The sequence below is a fragment of the Colletes gigas genome, unplaced genomic scaffold (assembly GCF_013123115.1).
Source record: "Colletes gigas isolate AHSC1104 unplaced genomic scaffold, ASM1312311v1 Colletes_gigas_Sc00011, whole genome shotgun sequence".
NCBI lineage: Eukaryota > Metazoa > Arthropoda > Insecta > Hymenoptera > Colletidae > Colletes > Colletes gigas.
The window spans coordinates 8,977,347-8,998,373 of record NW_025106640.1 but is presented as its reverse complement, the minus strand read 5'-3'; the positions used below and the strand labels follow the sequence as shown (position 1 = coordinate 8,998,373).

The window sequence follows — 21,027 nt, the reverse complement described above, 5'->3', positions numbered from 1 at the left end:
ACAAAATTCAAAAGCCATTTTAAAGGGGAGGCTTTGCCGCTTCCAACGAAGGCTCATTTATAAATTTAGACATTATTAGTTTCGAAACTGTACGCGTCAGAAGTTTAACTATTTTTAATACGCGTTGTTAGACTGTTTTAAGACAGTGGAAACTGAAAATTCTCTCTTCTCTAACCAGTATTTGGTACCAAATTTTATCCAGTTCAAATATAAATCATTCAACCGGTCGGATGACCGGTCGTGGTAAGTTTAGTGTTAAACTTAAGCGTTAGTTGGTGTCATTGGATTACAAAAGACCCTCGACACTTTGACAGAAAAATGAATTTGGATAGGATTTGTGAATGTTAGCTTATGTAGTTTACGATGGCGTAAAATCAAAACTAGTAGTCTTCGATTCCCCGTATTCTTACAACCCAATCTTCCACTTATGATTCGAGCAAAAGACTCCCAGCAGACGAGCGGAGATAGGGGTAAACGCGTGCATTTCTCGAAGATTTACGATCCGGAGTAACGTTCGCAGTAATTCGAAGACTGTTCCCTCGTTATCGAAGACGAGGCGAGGATTATTGGCGATCCGTTCGCACGTAGATGCTCGCATAAAGGAAATTGGTTCGACCTTAGCGCGCTCTTCCACGTCTTTCGCGAGACTTCTGTCGCCGTAAAGAAGGTGCATTATTCACAGCCCGTACTCTCACCCTTAACGATTTAAGTATTGATTCCAAACGACCAACGTGGCGCGCGTAACCACGTGCTTTATGATACGCGTGATATGTTAGTGTTTTGTGTTCTGACCTCGATCGAAACTTTCACCGCCTTCCGTCTACAGATTCCACGGCTCGAAACCTTGAAAAACCGAGTATCGAGTTCAATTCACCAGCGAATCACAGTTTTCGAACGAAGCGTGTGCATGCATGTGTCGTGTGTAGGTGTGTGTGTGTGTGTGTGTGTAGTTTTCAAGGAAATACGTATAAAATGCTAAACGATGAGCGTCCTCGAATACGCAGAGTTCCGCCATTTTGTTCACGTTAGACGCTTAAGTACCGTTTCCATTATACGTCCGTCTGTACAAGATCACGTCAAGTACAGAAATAAACTTTTCGCGACGCAATTAACGAGACTTATTGATCGATGACTACGCGAATCCTAAACAAAAAAATAGGCTTCCTTTCGTTCCGCTCGAGAGCACCGTGCCCGCGGACTTCGAACGACCAAAAGCTTCCGTCGTTCCCGAGCGACGATTTCTCACGCTGTCCCGACCCACGGAACGTTTATGGTTGCTCGCGATAAAAACGCGAAACGTTCATCGTTCCGCCGGAAGCTATGGAAAGTAGTTCGCGTTGAGAAAAACGCGATTTCTATCGTCTGTTCTATGCCAACGCGTCGAGTACGGGTCTTCCCGATAACGGGGGACCCTTTATCGGTAGTTCGAGAAGAGGCGTATAAATCGTAAAGGCAAAGGCGCGGATTTCTAGGTCGACCGCGCCGGCGGTAGCTTCAATTTCTGGCTGAAATCTACGGTTAGTTTTTTTTAAGGTTCGTCGTCGGAGAATATGGCGGTAGAAAATGTCCGTTGAAACGAAAGTATGAATAGCAAAACCTGTAAAATACACGCGCACCGTGTATCAAGGAATTAAGGATCCATGTACACGCATAGTATGACAAGAAAAGAAATTGCAAATGATATTTAGAGCCGTACACGAAATGGCACTTTGACGTACAGGCCCTTCTCTCCACCCGATGGCTCGTTTATTAATACAACCACATGCTCGTTTCGTTCGATTAATCCCAAAATCATATAAAATGCTAACTTACCATAAGTACAACGTCGAAAAGTCCGGCTCTACGGACATTTCGACCAGTGTACACGGATCCGTGGAACAAATAGACGGGTGGTACCAGTGCATTAACGCTAGATTTACGGACATTAATGCGGTTTTTCTTTTAATCAGGATATAAAATTCAATATAAATTGCTAACAGATAATATTTCCGAGTTCCGTGACTCGAAATACGGAATCTAAAACCCGTGAGATCGACGGGTTCCGTAGATCTAGCGTTAAAAATTACAACGGAGATTCGGATTGGTTCGCCGCTCGCGTATTCGCTTCCATGCGAAATAGGGATCACGGTTGCAAAAAGCAACGCATGCAGGTTCGCGGGAGCTCGATGGAAGCCGAGTTCGCCACGAAACTGTCCTAGATACGCGGCGGTCAACCGGAAACTCGGGCTACTGGCATTTCGCGTAACCCGACCGAGGAAGCCTCAAACTTCTGTGGATCGTGCGTACTCGTATATGTACAATACACTCCGAAAAGGACGAACGGAGCTTCTACCGACCCGCTCTTCTCTCTTTTTCTCTCTTCGTTTTCGGCCACCACGGCTCGCTTTCACACGCACACACATTTTCCTTTGGCACGTTAGCTCGTACGCTACATTCTACCTTGCTCTCTAGCCTATCGTTGCGATAAAAAAATACGAGGAATAAAAATATATCACGTAACAACGTTTCTCTCGTTCGTTGCCGCCGACCACCCGCGAGAGAAACAACCCGCGAGAATCGCGCGCGGATGCAACGTCGACGTTACACGCCGCTCCAGGACATCTTGGACCGTCGGTCGGAAAGCTGGCGGGATTCGTTCCACGAATTTTACCGGAACCAAACTTTTTACGATCACTCGCGACCGTTGGACCGTTCCAACCGGTCGTCCACGCACCGATCGAACATAGTTTCGGTCCCGTACAAGTCTCCGTCGCCTCCTACCGGTACTGGACGCGGAACGACGTCTCTGGGCCCTCTCCACTACCCGATCCAAGACAGCCATCAGCTGGGCTGAGGGGGCGTCAGCTTCACCAAAAGCCAAGTGTATAGTTTTGGCTTCTGCTTATCGACCAGCTCGTACTGGAGATTGGTCAGTCCGTCCGTGGAGAATCTCTTCTTGCCCGTTTTCAGGTACTCGTACCTGTTGGGAGCAAATTATTCGCCGGTCAAGGAAACTGCAATTTCTGATCGAGGGCTTGCACTACCTTGACGAGCCGAAAACGAGTACTTTTATTGGAAATATGTCTACCAAATTTCCTCCGCTATAAATAAACATAGACATTAAACAAAAATCGTTCTCAAAAGATCAGGAAACGCTTTCGATCGGTCGCATACCTTTCCTGTAAAAAATTTGTTCAAGTACCGCTCGTTTTGGGCCCGTCAAGGTGCAAGCCTTTTTAAAATTTTCTCGAGCCTCTGTATCAACTATAAAGGTTTGTTGGCTCACCTCTTTGGGTTAGCCTTCTCCTTCTTGTGCGTGAGCATCTTGTATCGCGCCACGTTCGCCGGATACCGGGAGATGTGAAGACCGTGCGCTTTTATCCGATTAGCCATGTCGTCGTCCTCGCCGCCCCAGCCCCAGAACACGTTGCTGAATCCGTTCACCAGGCGAAATTGTTCGCGCGACATCGCCGACACGCCGCCGAACAGATCGGCGTACGGTAGCCTGCGGAACACGGAAAAGAAACGGGTCTCTCTCGGTGTTCTATTTCCCGAGCTAGCGATCGAACGGCCCGAAATAACGCGTTATCTCGACGCGTTACCTGTATTTGAACTTGTCGACCGCGACCGACATGTGCCTGGGTTGCTCGGGACAGGTGTAGAAGTTCCTATCGTCTTCCGGAAGTAGGTCAACATCGTGAAAAATGAAACAGTCGAAAAGCCGTTCCTTCAAGGCTTCGACGTAGCCGACGTTCATGAGCATCGCGCGGTTGAAGGACTCGCTGCCTGAAACACAATGAGAACTTTATCAGGCTTCGCGCGAATTAACGTAGGAAACGGCGCTCGAGTGCTTTCTATCGAGCTCGCGAAGCCGCTGAGAATTTCGCATCGACGGCGCGACGCTTTTCCTAAAACGCTTTGCGATCGATCGACGCTTTTCAATCAGCGAGCAAAGTTGTCAAAGATACGCGTAAACCTCTAAGTACTTTACGATGTAAATAGTTCTTTTTTTATTATTAAATATATTACACGGTGGCCACACGTATGCACACATGTAGGTCAACCGAGGAACAACGTGACGCATGAGATCGCATAGAAGGGAGAAAATGGAAGGTGTCGCGGGTAAAGAGAGCCGATTCCACGCATTTGCCATCGAATACCGTTGCCTCGATGCGTTTTCACGCTTCGATCAAATCAAGGCGGGCATCGCGAGCGCAAACAAATACACTCGTTCGACGATGGAGACGTTTTATTAAAATTTCCCGGAGGCTGGTGCTTCTCGACCGCGACGAACGCAAACAAACTTCGCCCGCGGGTTTATTATCGCCAAGAAAATTCACCGGCGTTCCGAGGGCCAGGAGATTAATTTTCTCGTTTGTTGCTAGACAGTCCCCGCTTAATGGAATCCGGACGATCGATCACAATTTGATTCAATAATCCCGGGTTGGCCCGAGATTATCGGCTCGGACGGAAGATCTCGTTATTAATCTAATTTGACGTATTCCACGAGCAGAACGCGGACGGCGTTAACGGGCGACGGTTCTCCTTGCATCTACTTAGCCGGAATGGCAAAAAAACGAACACGATCTTTTTCTCCGCGAAAGAGTAACGGTTATAGGTCGCCTTAAGGATAAGAGGATGATGAATGGAGACTCGAGAGCCGAAAAGGGGGAAGAACCACGACAAATCGCTGGCGTCATATAGAATCTTCTTCGCGGCTGCTTCTTTTCTCCTTACCCTAAATTATACCGACCTAAGACTTTTCTCCCTTCGCGGGGATCATCGTTTCCGTCGTCTAACAAGTACAAATATTAGCTCAACGAACAAGTAACGTAATATTTCTTCGCGCGCGCGCACGGGGAAACATAATTTAAACGTCCTCTCCGCAGCTTTGCGTCGCTGTAAAGCCGTGTGATAACAATTGATTAATTTTCCTGCATAAATCTATCGTGCTTTTATGAATTATCCTCGACGAAATCGATCGCGGATCACGCGCGGGGGCGAATTCCCGTTAACGAGGTCCGCGCGAACACGTTCCTGTACAGTTACGGCAATGGCAACTTCCCCGACGCTTTCGACAAACGAATCCAAACGATATTAACGGTACCGCGGCGAATCTACGACAGCTGCGACTAATTGCATCGCGTCTTCCACCTTAACGAGCCGCGTGACTCGTAACTTTCGAGCGATTCTCGGCTCGCCTCGGACCCAACAGGTGTTGGATGATTCCATCGATGTCATCTTCGCGAGAAACCTACTTTCGAAGAGCCGCGCTGCGTGTCGCTCGCGCCTATCAGGATGCATGATTAATCAACCAAGCCGCTGGAACAGTTTCAGAGATATCCGTTTAACGGAATCTGCGGATAAAGCGTCAAGATGTCAAGGTACATTGTAAAATGGCGAAAAAACTCGGTGACCCATCTTTCGCTGCGGATGCGGCGATCGTTGGTTCACGGTCAGGGTCTCGGAGACGTTGCAACCCTTACGTAAGTCGATACTCGAGCGTAATTTAATCGCGGAGACACAAGAGCAGAACGATAGCTGTTGCATATACCGCAATGCGGTATCGGGAGCGTGGATTCGATGCACCCTGTGCTAGCGAGACAGTCTGACCACTCGTCTCCTCGCCGCGCTTTATCTCGACGAAGAGAAAATCGAGGGCAGATTTCGATGGCCGGCAGGCGAGTTAAACGCGAACGTTAGCCGTGGACGCGACACCGGGACGCTCGCCTTAACGCGGATTTAATTGCTTTAAATGGTCCGGACACGGTTCCGCTCTACCGCCTCTTTGCAATTCAAATTCTCCCTCTTCTTGCGCGTTTCCTCTTCCTCCCGTGGCCCCGTATATAGCTCGGCGCTCTTCTCTTTTCGCGACGATGTCGAAGCAAAGTCACCCACCGAATACATCGCTTTTACATAATTGCTGTCATCCTGAATATTTATCGGACGACGTACCCGGCCGGGGGTCGCTGCCTTTGTTTCGTCCGCGTCGGCCATTATGCGAACGAGGAAATTAGATTGGTCGCGTTTCAATAATTCCCATTCGCCGGGGCTAGGATCCCGCGGGATTTGCTCGACTTGGCTCGCCCCCGCCATCCGGTTCGTTTCGAGAAGAGAAGAGAGATAAACTCGTTACGGCTCGCCGCTGGAATCCCTTATCGCGAGCCCCGCGACGGATTCCGCAAATAAGAATTATTGGAGCAGACTCTTTGACTCGCGATCTATCTTCCGTTTAACGCAAATACCGCCAGACCTAACACGGACTCGAATTTCCCGACCGAACGGTATTTGCATCGTTGCGGGAAGTACCCGACAATATTGTCCCATTTAAAATGTATATTTTAAACGGTGCGTATGAAACATTAATGTCCCAAGTTAATGGCTGTTATTTCGTTCGTATTAATAATATGCTCGCTTTGGGTCAAAGAGGTTGTAGACTGAATACTTCTGACCGCTATAGCACTCGACTGACACTCACTGATAATATTATGTTGACCTTTTTCGAGAGCAATAATGTGTTTCGCTCGATGGGGCGACTAAATTACGCTCGCGTACTCGAAACGAGGACGGGCAGGATTATGCGATATGAAATTCGTTTACGAGTTATTGGATGATTTAAAATTATTTCAACAAATTTTCAAGACGAATCGTAAAAAGGAAAGAGATCAGAACGACGAAATTCGTCGGAAATCGACTGACCCGTTGCTTATTATAACAAAAAACGGGACGGTGAACCGATCGATGCTCCGGCGATTCGACGGGGATAAATTTAATTAAAAATCACGTTAGCGTTTCGAACGAGCTCCAAGTGGATGAAAGGGACATACAGTCGGAGAAGTTCGTTCGAGGATATCGGATTGATCGTATCGGACAAACGACGGCGTCCTGCAAAGTATATTCGTCGAAAGTACGGAGTGCAATTTCGAGATAGCGTGAAAAGTTCGACGGTCGACCTTTAAAATACGCCCTGTATAAATAGACACGCCCTATGGGCGTTCAGGTACGATCGGAGGTCAGCTCGGTGTTGCGGGTCGAGATCTTATCGATTGTTAATTATCTCTCGATGCAAATATTGACTCACCTTTTTGCTCGATCACGAATATCTGGTAGTCGATCTGCTGACGTAGTAGCATCGGATGAAGATTGTAGAGCAACGCCTGAAGATGCTGAGGACGATCGCGAAACGGAATAATGATGGCGACCCGATGCCTGGCGACGCAATCCGCCGGATATCCTCTGCCACCGGGTTTCACGTCTGTGAACGCTTTCTCGATCACCGACAATTCGGGAGGCGATTTGGTAACAGCCAACGGTCCAACTGAAAACACCGCGGACGCAGTCACGAATCAACTACGTTTTTTATCCCCCCGAAATAGCGATTATTTGTTGACCGTTTCGCGTTGGAAATTCCCAAGTTCCGGAACACCGGGCACGATGGATCGCGATCGATGGGGCTCGTTGCGTCGATTGCAACGAGAACGCGATACGCGAACAGCGTCGAAAAAAAATCCCAGATAGAACGGGGAACGAGATTCCCGAGCGTTCGTTTGTCTTTTCGTTTCTTCCGTGGAGGGAATCCCGTGGGATAAATAAACGAACGGCACACGTAGCCATCGACTACAAGGTTAGACTCGTCGCGTCGAAGCACTCTCGTAAATCAACTGTTTGCACGAGAAAGCCTATTGCTTTACCCGATGGAACAAAGCGGTTGTTTCCTGTTCTGTCTTTACAAGCTTACGATCGTCCAGGAAAACTCCAACGGATTGAAATTCTTTTTTTTTATCGGAAACAACTCGACAAAATTGGCGATGACTTACCGAGGTTTGGGGGCAGAAGTGGACATCGTTGCAACACGGTGCTGTTCGTCGAGTTCCCCTGCGATACTTCCTGCGAGCTCCCAAAGACGTACGCGTTCCGAGTGGGGAACATGGTATCCAACTTGGAGAAATTTGAATGACCCCGGCCGGCCCATTGCAGGGTCGTCGCGGAGCCATTGTTCAGTAAACTGGGCACCGTTACGGGTCCGTATATGATCAGGCCCCGCGGATGGTGCCTGTACGTACGATCGGCGTACCTGAAATCGAGGAATACTGTCTGTTCATCGTGCGATCGAATCATCGAGTATTTTTAGCCGTTGCGTGCCCGAGATTTATTCCTGGCCGTTTTGGCGCAAACCTTCCACAAAGTGCCACCGTATTTCCGTCTCTAAAGGCCTATCGAACCGGGATCTAATTAAAGACGGCCCGGTGCGGGGTCACCGAAAGATATTCGAACCGTTTCTTTTCTACGCGCGCCAAAGAAAGACCCGATAATGCAATCCGCCGCGATGCCAATCTAGGAGGCGAGGCGACAAAATCTCGAGAATAATTTTCTTTGGTAGCAGCAATGTAAACAACCGCCCGCTGGATAACTTAATCCCCCCCTTTGCCTGCACGCAGAGGGGTAAACATTGTTAGTTTTACTCATTATGCAGCTCGGGTCGCGTGAAAACCCTGTTACGTGGAAAAATGCAACGCAATTTACTGCGAGGAATTCTGATGAAAGTTTTGGTTAGGAGCGGCGAACCGTCAGCGTTTGTGAAACGTTGACGACCTCGAAACAAAAAGACAAAGAGTTCACGACGAAAGGGAGGGACGTTTCTCGCGGGGAGTAAAAAGAAAATAGTGTTGGTCAAGAGTTGAAAAGAGCGTTAATTTGGTTTCTGGACTGGAAAAGGAATGTCTTAAAAAGTATCTACCATCTGGCTAAACTGTTAATCGAGAAGAGCAGGATCGATGCGTAATCGAAATCAGAGTTTTACAACTTCGTTCCAGGTTGCGTAGCTGCGGATATGGCGCGAAGATAATGGAAATTACCGACGTTTCCGAAGAAAAATCTCGTTAATTATCCATTACGCGTACGGATGGAATTCTATAGCCACGTATCAAATATTGATTAGTATTGGTTTCTAATGGCTGGTGCGCGCCGGGGAACCAATTACCAAACCAGTTGTGCCTAGGTTGAACGAGCTATGCGAGCATTACCTCGAGGCTGACTCCGTACCGTACGCTAATGACGTCCTACGACGATTAGTAAACCGATCGGCCATCTAATCGTGACAGTAATTTCACCGGAGAAATCCTCGAAGGCGACCGCGCGGTTTCGAATCGATCCGAGGATCTCGAAGACCCTAATAAAGTACAAATGAAGCGCGGATAACGCGTTCATTTAAAGAATCTCCGGGGAAATAGCTGTGTCCCGATGGCCGAAAGCTGACGCGGCGAGACGTTGCAAATGCTTCTTGAGCTGACAACGCGGTATTCGTTCAGAAATTGGCGCGACGAATACTTCGAACTGCTCTTGAGGAGCCACTGCGCGAGGAAATTCACATTACACGGTCTTCCTGACCCACAGCGATCGACTTCAAATACGGGATGCATATTAACGACGACACGTGTCGAGAAAAGTTGGATTCGAGGTTCCCTTCTGCCATTTACGTGATCGAAAGGCGCCTGGTGGTCTCGCCATTCAAAGGATGGCGTCTGTTACGTTGCTTTTGCATCGACCGACTAATTTTGTGGTAACACGTCCTGCCAGTACAGATGTAACGCTTTCCACGACGTGGCGTACGGAAACCTTGACCCAGGACAAAGCCAGCCAAACGACAGCGTTTCCGCCAACGCGTTCGCAGCCATCATCTTCCGACCGAAGCTGCCAAAACTCTGACCTCGACGCTTCGACGGTCGCGTGGCGAATCGAAACACAATGTATCCCATTTAAAATAACTTCGAAGAAGGAATAAAACTGTTTGTCTTAAAGCGAATGAAAAATGACGTTTGATTTTTGAGCGTTAAATTTTGGATCTCTTTAACCGGCGAGACCTGTCGGAAAATCGAGTTTGGCACCGGTGCCGGAACCTTCTAGCCCACGACGAAGTTTAAAAGCGGCTCTCGAGCACTTTCTTAATGCACTCTCCACGGAGTTTTGCCTTCTAATTCGCTCGAGACTACTCGAACGGCCTTTGAAATATTCGTGGCCGACGTTCACCGCGCTCGTCCGTCTCATTTTAATGCCGTTCCGTTTTCCAAGGTATCCGGCTCGATTCGAGATTCAGCCACGGGCTTTTTCGCGGGGATCGATAAAACGAAATTGCAAGGATTGCATCCCGCCGGGACTCTTCTTTGACTTCCATTCAACGGCGGGCGCCGGCGAAATTTTCCCGAATTTACGACGCCGTTTCGCTTTCTTTTATCGTCGACGTTCGCGCCGGGTTGCTCGAAACGGGAGGCGAATTCATCCCGCGAGCGTTTCCCCCGGATCTAAACTGCTCGTTGAATTATTTGTTTGCTAATCCGTAGAGACGTTTACCAATTAACAGGATCGCGCTTAAGATGCTTTCTTTCGTTAGCGACGTTGGCAATTTATTTCGGTATTTAAAACGTACTGCTTCTGTTCCGTTCGGGCTAACTAACTCTCCATAGCCCAAATTACGTTTGGAAATTTTAACTTTTCCGCCGGAGCTCCGATTCGAAAACCACTTGTCGATCGGGAACCGCGTCGGACTTTTTCACCGGTGTATGAAATCATCGACGGATAATTAAACGCGTACGTATGCAACGCGCGGCGGCACAGGATGCACGCGGCTCGCATGTGGAAACGGTGACGAGTTTCGATAACGCGCTCGGAAATCGAATTTAATTCGCTGCAACGGCAGAACGACGGACACGACGTGCATTATCGGAGTTTTACCGACGGTCCGTCGTTTCGTCGTCGCAATTTCCGCGGGGATTGTGCCATCGTTGTATAACGTCATTCATCGAGGGGAGATCAGTGGCCAAGCACCCAATCTCTCAGACAATCCCATGAATATTCATGGCCGTCGCACGCGCACCTGTGGCCCTCGCCAAACTCCAACTTTATCGCCTTTGAAATTTGTCCCTTTCCGTACACGCTGCCCGTATGGATTTCATACCTTCGAAATGAAACTCTCGCGCACCGTTCGCGCCATTAAAATCAAGTCCAACTAGGGTTCCGCGCCATCCGCGTCTCCGACAGGCAAATATTAACCCCTCGAGCCGGATTACACAGTGGAAATTCACCGGGGAACCCGATTAATAAATATACTCGACTATTTTATACAAAACTATAATCATTATCCCTCTGGAAATGTTAATGAAGAGCGAAGCAATCCTTTTAAAAAATTCTGATCGTTCGATTCGAATTCCATCCGGAGGCAATCTCTGCAGCTGCCCGGTATGCTTCGCATAACTTCACCGGCTGGATGTATTATGTAGTTGGTACGGACGCTGCAACTATGTGGCATTTCCCGTGCATTTAACCGTGTTTAAATAATTCAGCTGGCGCGCGTTCGACCGTAACATAATTATATATTTATTTAATTGTAAGTTCATCGGGCGATACGTTCCACCCGCGCTTCGGGAATCCGAAAGCCCAACCGGAGCGTAAAATCTGTTTGAAGGATGGAGGACAAAGTACGAGCGAAAACGTAAAAATCGTTCGCTTTGTACGTACGTCGGGTCGTTTCAAAATTCATCGCGCCGCACGAGATAATTTCAACGCGAACGCTCTTGGGAAAATTCGACGATTTGGGAGCGTTGATCGGTCGGCGGGGCAAACGGTTAATAAAGTTACGGGGATTGAAACGCACGGATCAACCCCCGTACGAGTAAATTTGGTATGTAGATGGAGTTATATCCCCGTGTACAACGAATTGCATCGTAAGTCACAAGGAAGTCCTGAACCGGTGGAATTCGTAGGTATTCCTAGCACGGATGGTGCATCATAAATCTGACGCAACGTGTTAGCCGAGCCGCGACATCTCCGAGCAGGGAATAATATTTCACTTTTAATCCTTCCCGCAGGATCCTCTCGACGCGCAACGACGTGCAACCGTTCTTACGAATACGTACACGACGTGGGCGCGTAATTGATTCCCAGCGAGCGCGAACCAATATCGACATGGCTTCTTCTTCCGCATCGATCGACGCTTAGACAAAAGAGAAGGTCTAATAAAAGTTTGTCGGGTTCTCGTTTTCTGTATTCGTATCACAGAGTGGATGGAGGGGTAATAACGCGGAGGAAAGTTCAGTGTTTGCGAGAAAGAGGCGAAGGAAAGGGGACAGAGAAGCGAGCAACTTCCCATTCGTCCTTTAAAACGTTTCCGGTATCTGTCGCACGGGGCTAGACTTAAACGAGCCTCGATATTATTTGACGTGGATGCGGCCCGCGTTCGAAATAAAAGAGGATTTCTTGCTCGAGTCGCGGAAAATAAAACGGAACGCGTAAAGCGATCGATGGGGGGGCAGAGTTCGCGATATAACCGGTTGCTTCCGGTACGGAAATTCCCTAGGAAAAAAGCTGAACGGTAAAATTTATTCCCGACGAAGTTTCGAGCGAACAGTGCCGAGAAGTAACTGTCGATGCTAATGAAATTTCAATCGGGATGCATCGTGCGTCGCGACGCGGATGCGTTCGCTGAATCCACTTTGATATTCGCGGTGAACATCTGTTGTTGTTTAGGAAGCAATGCGATCTAGGGTAATAGACTTAATTACCATGATTAAAATTTTGTAATAACCGTTCGATGATATAGAAGAATTAGAAGGAATGATATTTCTGGGAAATATGACGGCACGTCCGGAGGACAGATTTACGAGAACGAAACCACCAGCGTTTCCTTCGACGATGATTTAGAGATGGCCGACGGAAGTTGCCCCGGGACTTCCGTAAACTACGATCGATTACTTGGAACACGTACTCGTTTACGGGAGGAGAAAAACCTCGGGGATGAAACGATTCGTTCGACGGATACACGGCTGCGCGTAATAACGCATGATAACCGGTGTGCATGGCGAAACAGAAGTATGGTTGCGTCCCTCCAGGTAACATGCAACCGAATTAACATTCCTCGACGTACGAAGGAGAAATATGGGAACAATCTCCGCGGCGATGGGGCTCTATCGCAAATAACAGTAATAGCGAGTGTCAGCGCGATTAGGCGCGTAAGCGTGTGTCCGTGGAAATGCAAGGTAGCTGTTCTAATGGATGGTTGTTTACATTTACGAGGCGCGATATGACGGATCGTATCTGGACGCATTCTATTCTCGTGAGAAATACCGTGAAATAAAAGATACAGAAATGTCGAGGACGTATCGAAAATAACGTGACAGCGAAAGATAGTTTCAACGAAGGCTGTCGCTATTTCGAACGAAGATTAAAGAACAATTTCTGCTTATAGGTTTCTGTAGGAAGCATCGAGGCACATCCAGTGTAAAGATATTCGTTCTATCAGGGGCTGTCAGTTTCTCGTTAGTATCGATTAGAGCGTCGGAAGAACGAGCCTGATGCGATTGTCGAGAATTCGTCTAAAGTGACGCGAGAGAGCAACCTTCGCGGCTGATTGCGAAACAACTGCGCGGCATTAACTAGTGATACATCGACGAAATAACTTAGAGACGATCGATCCAGGTGCTTGGACTATTTGCACGCGACGAGATTGCGTCGTCTGAAACCTCCGATGCTCGGCGTTCGTTTCCAATCATGGAAAAACGGTCGAACGAGGTCGATCCTAACCGAATCGCGGAGATTCCCGAAGATCTCTAAATTTCTAAACACATTGTCTTTTCGGCCATCCAACGTTCGCTCGCTTTCCACAAACCCGTAACGATCAATCTTGACCACACCCAACGTTTCCCCGTTTCGATAATGGCAGAGTGCCTGATTACGCGTATCGAACAAGCATAAGGAGACACGGATGATGACTCGAAAACGCGAAAACGTCGACGAATAACTGGTCCACGGCGCGGCTGGACTTCCAAGGCGCCGAATAAACGAGAATAACAAATTGTTGTCACGCGCCGCTGGTGAAATTTTAAATTAACCGTTACCGACTGCTCGTAAATCGTACCGGAGCGAAAGAAACCGCCTCGTTAAATACGCTCCACGGTTTTTAATTAAACCGTTTTCTCGGCGACGCGCATTCCGAAGGAGGGCGAAAAATATTCGATTCCGTGGCGAGAAGGAAAAACTTCCGAAGAACCGACTTTTTTTTATCTTTAACGATGACGGTTTAGCGTCGCGACTGTCGAGGAGTACAATGCCGCTGTTGCAGGCGTTTCTTTCAAAGTCGCGACCTTAACCCGACGAAGAAACGCGCAAGACTCGTCTCGCGTCTCTTTCTTCCTGATTCTTTTCTTTCTTGTTAGAAAAAGAGACAGGAGAACGGAGCATCGTTTTGTGGGAATATTCTTTGAGTGCCACCGAGGGAGTTTTAAATATTTCACGCAGGAACGACGACGCAATCGGCCAAAGTTCGCGATGAATTTTACACTGCCGACTGCGGGACGCGGAATGGACGTTTCGGAAGGCGCAAAGGTCAAAGGATTGTTAGCCGAGCGTTTCCGCAAACGGACAATCTAAATGACCGCTAACGAAGTAACGAGATCACGTACGCCTCTGGAATATACGTGCCGGCTCGGCTGGAAGGACGAATTTTCACGGAAATTTACTTCGATGGAGGAGAATTACGGCCACCGTTGGTTAAATCGCGGTAATTTGCCACGATTTTCGACCGGAAACGACCCGCGCAACTTTTTCCCCCCCAAATCGACCGCATTAATCCTCCACTATTTTATTCGCTTGACCATTTGCATCGATATAGCGCGATAATTCACGGACGATTAGCTGCTCGCGTATCGTGTAATATTTCTAACGGATCGCATTAACGAAGCTCTCGACGATTTTCATAAATACGTTGATTGTGTTTTCCGCGGGAAAATTTGCCGTTGGACTATGTTTCTCGATACAAGACACGAGTACAACGATGAAAGAAGCAATAAACCTTAGTAACGACCGACGACCGATCATTTTCCATTATCGGTGGTCCCGCAAATTGTTTCTCCGCGTTAGACGGATGTATAGGTAACTGTGATGTTACAGCCTCGCCGTTAAGCAGCCACTTTACCTTGTTATAAGCCAACTAATAAGATTTCTCGCGTGTCTGCGGGTCTCAAAGGACGAGAATCGATCTCGACGTAACCTCCAGTTGCTGATCTGACAACTAGCTGCGGTAACTTCGGCTAATATACCGGCGAAACTGGCACGACTCTATTCCGAATATATCGTTCTAACGGCGATCGGATACGATAAAAGGTCATAAAAATCGATGATTGGAAATAAACGCAAATATTAATAAAATATGATTTTCTCTTTCTTCTACTTTCTGTTTCATATACTTTAGAATTGTATTAAAAGGATCTTATCCATTAAATAAATTAATGGTCATTGCTTAGATGACTTAGCGTTGCGCAATAGATCGCGAATCGGTGTGTAAACAGAGAAGACGAGGCTCGAGCAGGGGTGGACGGGTGTCTAAATTAATTAAAAGACGCGGACCCGGACGAGCGCGAGATACTTTCCAAATTAAACGAACTTTCGACGAAGTCACGGTTCCGAGATTTCGCGAATTTTCCCCGGGACGATGCAAGAACAATAAGGTCTGCGAACTTGCCGACGCGAACGGCGAGCCGAATAATAATCGAGATCCGAGGGACCCGTTGTTCGATCTCTACGCATCCGGGAGTGGTTCGAGCGCCATTACCGTGGAATTTAGCCCCCACGACCGAAGATTTCTCGAGTTCCGCGAGAATCGAACCGTTTAAGAAATAGTTCGCGACGACGACGCGGACCGTGCCAATTTATTGCGTCACACTTCGACCAACGCGTCGATACGCGGCCCCTGTGAGTTTAAATACGCTTCGGGTCATTTCAAGAAGTAATTGCGTACTTCGCCGTGCGATGCACACTCGTTCCAATTGCAAACGGTTCTTTATCTACTTCTTGACTTCCATCGGCAGAATTCACGGGGAAGAAGTCATTAGTAAGAAGCTACCGACTTGCTAGCGATAACATCGATGTTTATTCTTGCGTTCGAGAATACCCGAGAACGCACAAGTGGCCATTATGCAAAGTTGTTCGCGTAGGAGTTTTGATGAAATTGCACGAATTATTACGTCGGAACAGTAATCCAATTTAAGAAGAAGAATATCTCTTTACCAACACTCGACTTTGAAGCATCAACTAATAAATCTTGTAACTGATTGCGCAGCAAACAGTGAATATATTCCATGCGTTTCGATGTTTCATGAATAAAGTTGGGAACAATGTAAATGGGTTAAAATTGCTAACAGAGTTTTAACAACTTTTCAAAAACCATCAAAGCGAAAACTCTGTGCGAGGAGATTGTGGACGTTGGTCGAACACTTGCGCGGAAAATGTCTGACCCGGTATGACTCGATCCCCTACACGGACGAAAGAAAACGCTATGTTTCGATGTCTCGTTATCATATTTAACAAATTAAATGTTTTAAAAATCCCAACCCACACTATAGTTAAGTATGATGCCTCATAAAATGTCATTACATGCCGTTACAACTCGCGATAATGCAATATCGTAAAATAATTTAACTTTTACCATATTTCTAAATTGCTTTGTGACGTACAATTTTCAGACATGCGCGACTAATTTACTGTCGAGTTATATTACTTATCGGAATGAAGCAACGTTTTTCAAATATTTCTACAATGTATTTTCAGCTGTTAAAGTCGTATTATCGCCGAACAAAGCTTTATGTGTCCATTAATACTTATCCGATACGTTCGAGACTTATTAAAAGTTTCGAAGCACTTAAAAAATTCACAGTCGACCGAGCCCAGAGACTTCGAGACCGATTAAGACTTGAAAATCGATCGGGACTTCAAGACCAATTAGGACATCAAGACCAATTAAGATTTCAAGACCTATCAAGACTTTGAAGACCGTCTGGATTCGAATAAAGTGTTCTAAAGCAAGAATCTGACGTCACGGAATCGACGATTCGATTCGGCGTTGAACTCACCTTTGAGAATGACAGGTCCTAAAGTGTAACGCTTCGATCCAGTTTTCGCGCGACGGTGGGTGTTAATATTGGTGTGAAAAGGGTGAGGTTCGGGTGACAGGTACAGGGTGTATCGTTGCACCTCGAAGATCTTTTCGTTTCGCGTGTTGTAAACCATACCTGGTGGTGTTAATGGTGAAAATCGTCTCTATGGATCGGCGATCGATGACGCCGCTAAGTAAATACTGAATGGCGATGAGGGCGAGCACGACGCATACGATCGCCTTGTAAAGGTGGGCACGATGCCACAGTGCCACGGCTGCGGCCGCAGTCATCGCATGTGCGAGACACCATAACTCCCTCCTATCGGCGTTAGAAGAGCGCCGTCCTGGACGAGGCGCTCCCTGTTGGCCGTTGTTGCCGTTGCTCTTCCCGTTCTCCTACACCTGCAGCTCAGCTTCCCCGGGGACCTGGTTGCGTCGTGCCTCCTTCCTTCCAGCCGTTCGACCGGGACGAGAGCAACGCCGTGGAGGAGGAGGAGGAGGAGGACCGAGGACCGAAGAAAGAAAAGGCCGCCCGAGGCTTCTCACTTCCGGTCACCAAGCGCATTACCCTCCGGCACGAGTGCTCTCAGCACCACGACACCTTCCTCCTGCCCTGAGAAACAGAAAAAGAACCAGTCCGCCTTAGAAAGCTCACCCCAAACGCTGTTATCGCGACGCTCCGTTCCTCGTTGCTCGTTTTAACCGACATTTTAACGCAAACACCGCGACAACGCGATTCTCTACGAATTTCGACCGCAGTAAGCGAAACCTGAGAGCTCTGAATCTCGATTGTAGGGGCTAGAAGGTTGTCGATCGCACGGGGAGTGCCTGGTTCGACATCATCAAACCGATTTACCGTAGGACACGAACACGAATTACACGGGCCACGTACCATGCAATGTGGAGCCCGTTAAAGGCGACAGCTTCATAAACAACGAGGTATTAACCAGCCGCGCGAAGGTAAACATACTTCGCTCGGGGCCAACCATCGACAGCGAAATGCCCATGTTAAACGATCGTCCCATCGATCGCGATTTCCCCGTTCGAAAAACCAAGGACTCAACCCGTAAACGTAACCCAAGTCCATCTTCCAAGGGGGTTAATTACGCTTGTAAGTTACCAATGGTCTAATTTCTAATACTAAGCTCGCGTTGGTGGAAAAAGGAACGCGACATTGACTCGGATGTTGAAGGGAAGCCCGCCGGAGACGTTGAAGAATCACGTGGCAGATACGGAGCAAGGTTACGCACGCGTTCCATGTAACAATGAACGGTCAGAGAGCAGATTAGATAGTTCATCCGGTCGCTAGAGGTCGACGAGCGATTGCAACGGCGAAAGATTGATTTCGGAGTATGCTCGGATAATTCAGAAATCACGCTGGACCGATAACGCGCGCTTAGTCTCGTTCAAACGTACAGAAACCGCTGGCTAGCTCGTTCAACGGTAATAATACCTAATTAATGACGACGGTCCTTCACTTCTCCCTTCGTAGTTTTCACGCACGACCGACCGCGACTGCAAACTTCGCGCAACTGCGGCACACTCGTTCTTAATTTGTCGATCGTTCGGCTTTTCTACGCCTCACCAAGTGGCTCGTTATCACTCTTCAAATATATAATTTCTTTTTCGATGATGTAGTCTCGAGGATCACCGTACACCGTTTCCCCTGATTGCGAGAGCAATTATCTTGTTATAGTAGTCTCTCTTTGAAGAACTGATATATAGATACTGGGATATTGAGATAAATTGTTCAAATACAATGTACGTATCATTTTTCACAGACGGTTCTCGGTAACGTATTTCTGCAAACAAGTCGCTAGTATCTGAACCTCCGATAGTCGCGTCTAGACTACGATACAACAAAGCCTCGTTCGAAATTCGACTCGACTACAAGAACCGACTGGCCTAACACGCGAGACTGACTAATGCGATTAATCGAGTCCTCGACGAATGTTGTCCCTGACTTTGAATCGTGTTGTTTCAGGCACGGTTTGCGCAAGCAGTGTTTGCGGAAGCTACGGAGGTACAGGGTAATAGCCTTTCCCCATTACTACCGTTTTACAAGGTCTCGAGAGCAGTCGACAGAGGCGGAAGGCTATCGGCAATGAACGCGTTACGTCACCTCGTGTTGCGTGATTCTCGGACGAAAGCCAAACGAACGCGTTCTTTCTAAGCGAATGATTTATTTTTTTAACGCTACCGATCGCTTTGCTACGATATTTTTCCACCGAGATTAGAAAAGAGGCAAAAAAAGGCGATGTTAAAAGCGGATCAAGAGCACCGAGGGGAAAGATGGCTTCTAGAATTCTTTTCATCGGTCAGGCTGTTGGATTCGTTCGTCGACAGACAGTTCGTGGTTCGAAGCATCGTGACTGCCAGCTGCTGCACGCAATCTTGCCCATTACACCTGCTTTTACGCGAACCACGTTTCCTATAACCAATGTAAATTACACGCTTCTGTGGCTGCTACGCGATCGATTTCATCGGTTGATCGATATTTGTTTAAAGCTTCCATACGTGCCGTGCCGTGCCGTCCGCAACTCATCGAACGAGCTCATCGTGCTTGGAAATTATAATTTAATAAACGAACATGAGAACACCCTGCACGAAAGATTAATTACTTATATCAAACGAACTAGAACGTTACGACTCGGGACGTATTCTTGCCGAAAATTGAATCGATAAAAAAGAAAAAACACTATGAAAGACCGTCGAAGGAGGAAATCGATAAGATTGTCGCGTCGCGTGCTGCAACCGCAAAATCTCTCTTTTTTTCTTTTCCTTCCGTTCGCCTTTCCGTTGATCTTCCCGACCGTCGATTTCTTCCGCTTCCGCTTTAAGATATTCCTGCGAGATAGAACAAGCAAAGCTCGTAAAGCGTCTCTTAAACTGCCCCGGCGGAGTTCATTAGAGTCGCCGATAAGAGAAACTTTATGTAAATAACGGCAACGAGAGAGAAAAATGATACCGATACGATCGACTGCAATCGAGAAACTTGCAACAATTTCCGGTTTGCGTCAGAGTTGCGTCCAAGAGTTAGGTTTAATCGTATTCCTCTGACTGCGATTTCTCGTACGCGTCTCTGTCGAATCGATTTATTACGTACCCTGTACCTACACAGTACATACTCGTACGGTAATCTCGTTTCATTCTTATCATCGGCAAACGGTTGGAACTACGCGATCGATAGCAATTATTCCGCGTTCTAATCTTTCTTATTTCGATCACTTGCATTGCTATGCGTGCTGGGATAGTTGGCGTCTTCGGAACTAGAGATATTTCCAAGCACCGTATCGAACAAAGTGGTGTGTCGACGCAACCGGATTAGTTCTCGTCAGTCGCCATTGACGTTGACGTCATCGAAGAACAAAGAAGCTCGATGCATAATTCAGAGAATATTTGGAGACGCTGCCGGAGTCCTCTGCTCTCTTCCGACCCAGTTTCCCGACCTTTTTACCGGAGATGCGGCTCGTTCGATGCATACGCGCGATTGATGCCATCCTGGCAGGTTCTGTTCCCGCGGCACTGTATATTTCCAACATGCCAGAACGAACACGAACACGAACACGAACACGAACATGGGACAGATAGCGATCGGTGGTTTGCGAGTGCTCGTGCGTGCATTCGCGAGTTGAACGCAACGCATCGGCGCTCGTGCAATTTACTGTAAAATCTACAATTACGATGGTTATCGTGACACCGCGGTATCAAGCCGTTGCGACGATCTATCCAATTATTTCATACCGTTTCGTTCCCCGGTAAGTATTCCCCTGACCCTTTTCCCTCGCGTGTCAAACAAATTAGATTACGTCTATCGAATTAATGCAGATTTTATCCGGACACGTTTAACGTTTTCACGGGCCGAATTCTGCTTGTATCGGTCCGATACCTCGCTAAACATTTCACGGGTTTCGCGTGACAGAAGTACCCTTCTGATACCGTAACAAAGGTCGTAAACAACCTTTGGGTATCGTCGATCGGTGTCTGACACGCCCGAGTACTTACTCGAACGCGGACTATGATCCTTGGCCTGTCCAGGAGGATCGTATAACCGGCCGTACGCAATCTCGAAATCGAGAGCCGCGCCTCATTTGCATGTACACATCCAGTGTCATAAAACGCGGCGAAGA

At 47.6% G+C, this 21,027-nt stretch overlaps 1 protein-coding gene across 5 annotated transcripts in view; it reads right to left on the bottom strand.

Annotated features, from left to right (window-relative positions):
• Nucleotides 1-42: 42 nt before the first annotated feature.
• Nucleotides 43-21,027, bottom strand: part of LOC122398244 (beta-1,4-N-acetylgalactosaminyltransferase bre-4-like) — a 58,522-nt gene continuing 37,537 nt past the window's right edge. For 4 of the 5 annotated variants that reach the window (XM_043397952.1, XM_043397950.1, XM_043397949.1 and 1 more), the window contains 6 exons: nt 17,034-17,510; nt 7,797-8,053; nt 7,061-7,297; nt 3,582-3,765; nt 3,266-3,484; nt 43-2,959 (listed from right to left, as the gene is read on the bottom strand). In XM_043397952.1, the coding sequence (XP_043253887.1) occupies nt 2,821-2,959; nt 3,266-3,484; nt 3,582-3,765; nt 7,061-7,297; nt 7,797-8,053; nt 17,034-17,188 (1,191 nt within the window). In that variant the 5' untranslated portion in view covers nt 17,189-17,510 and the 3' untranslated portion in view covers nt 43-2,820. The remainder of the gene's footprint in view (nt 2,960-3,265; nt 3,485-3,581; nt 3,766-7,060; nt 7,298-7,796; nt 8,054-17,033; nt 17,511-21,027) is intronic. The other variant, XM_043397953.1, reaches the window with a different exon arrangement.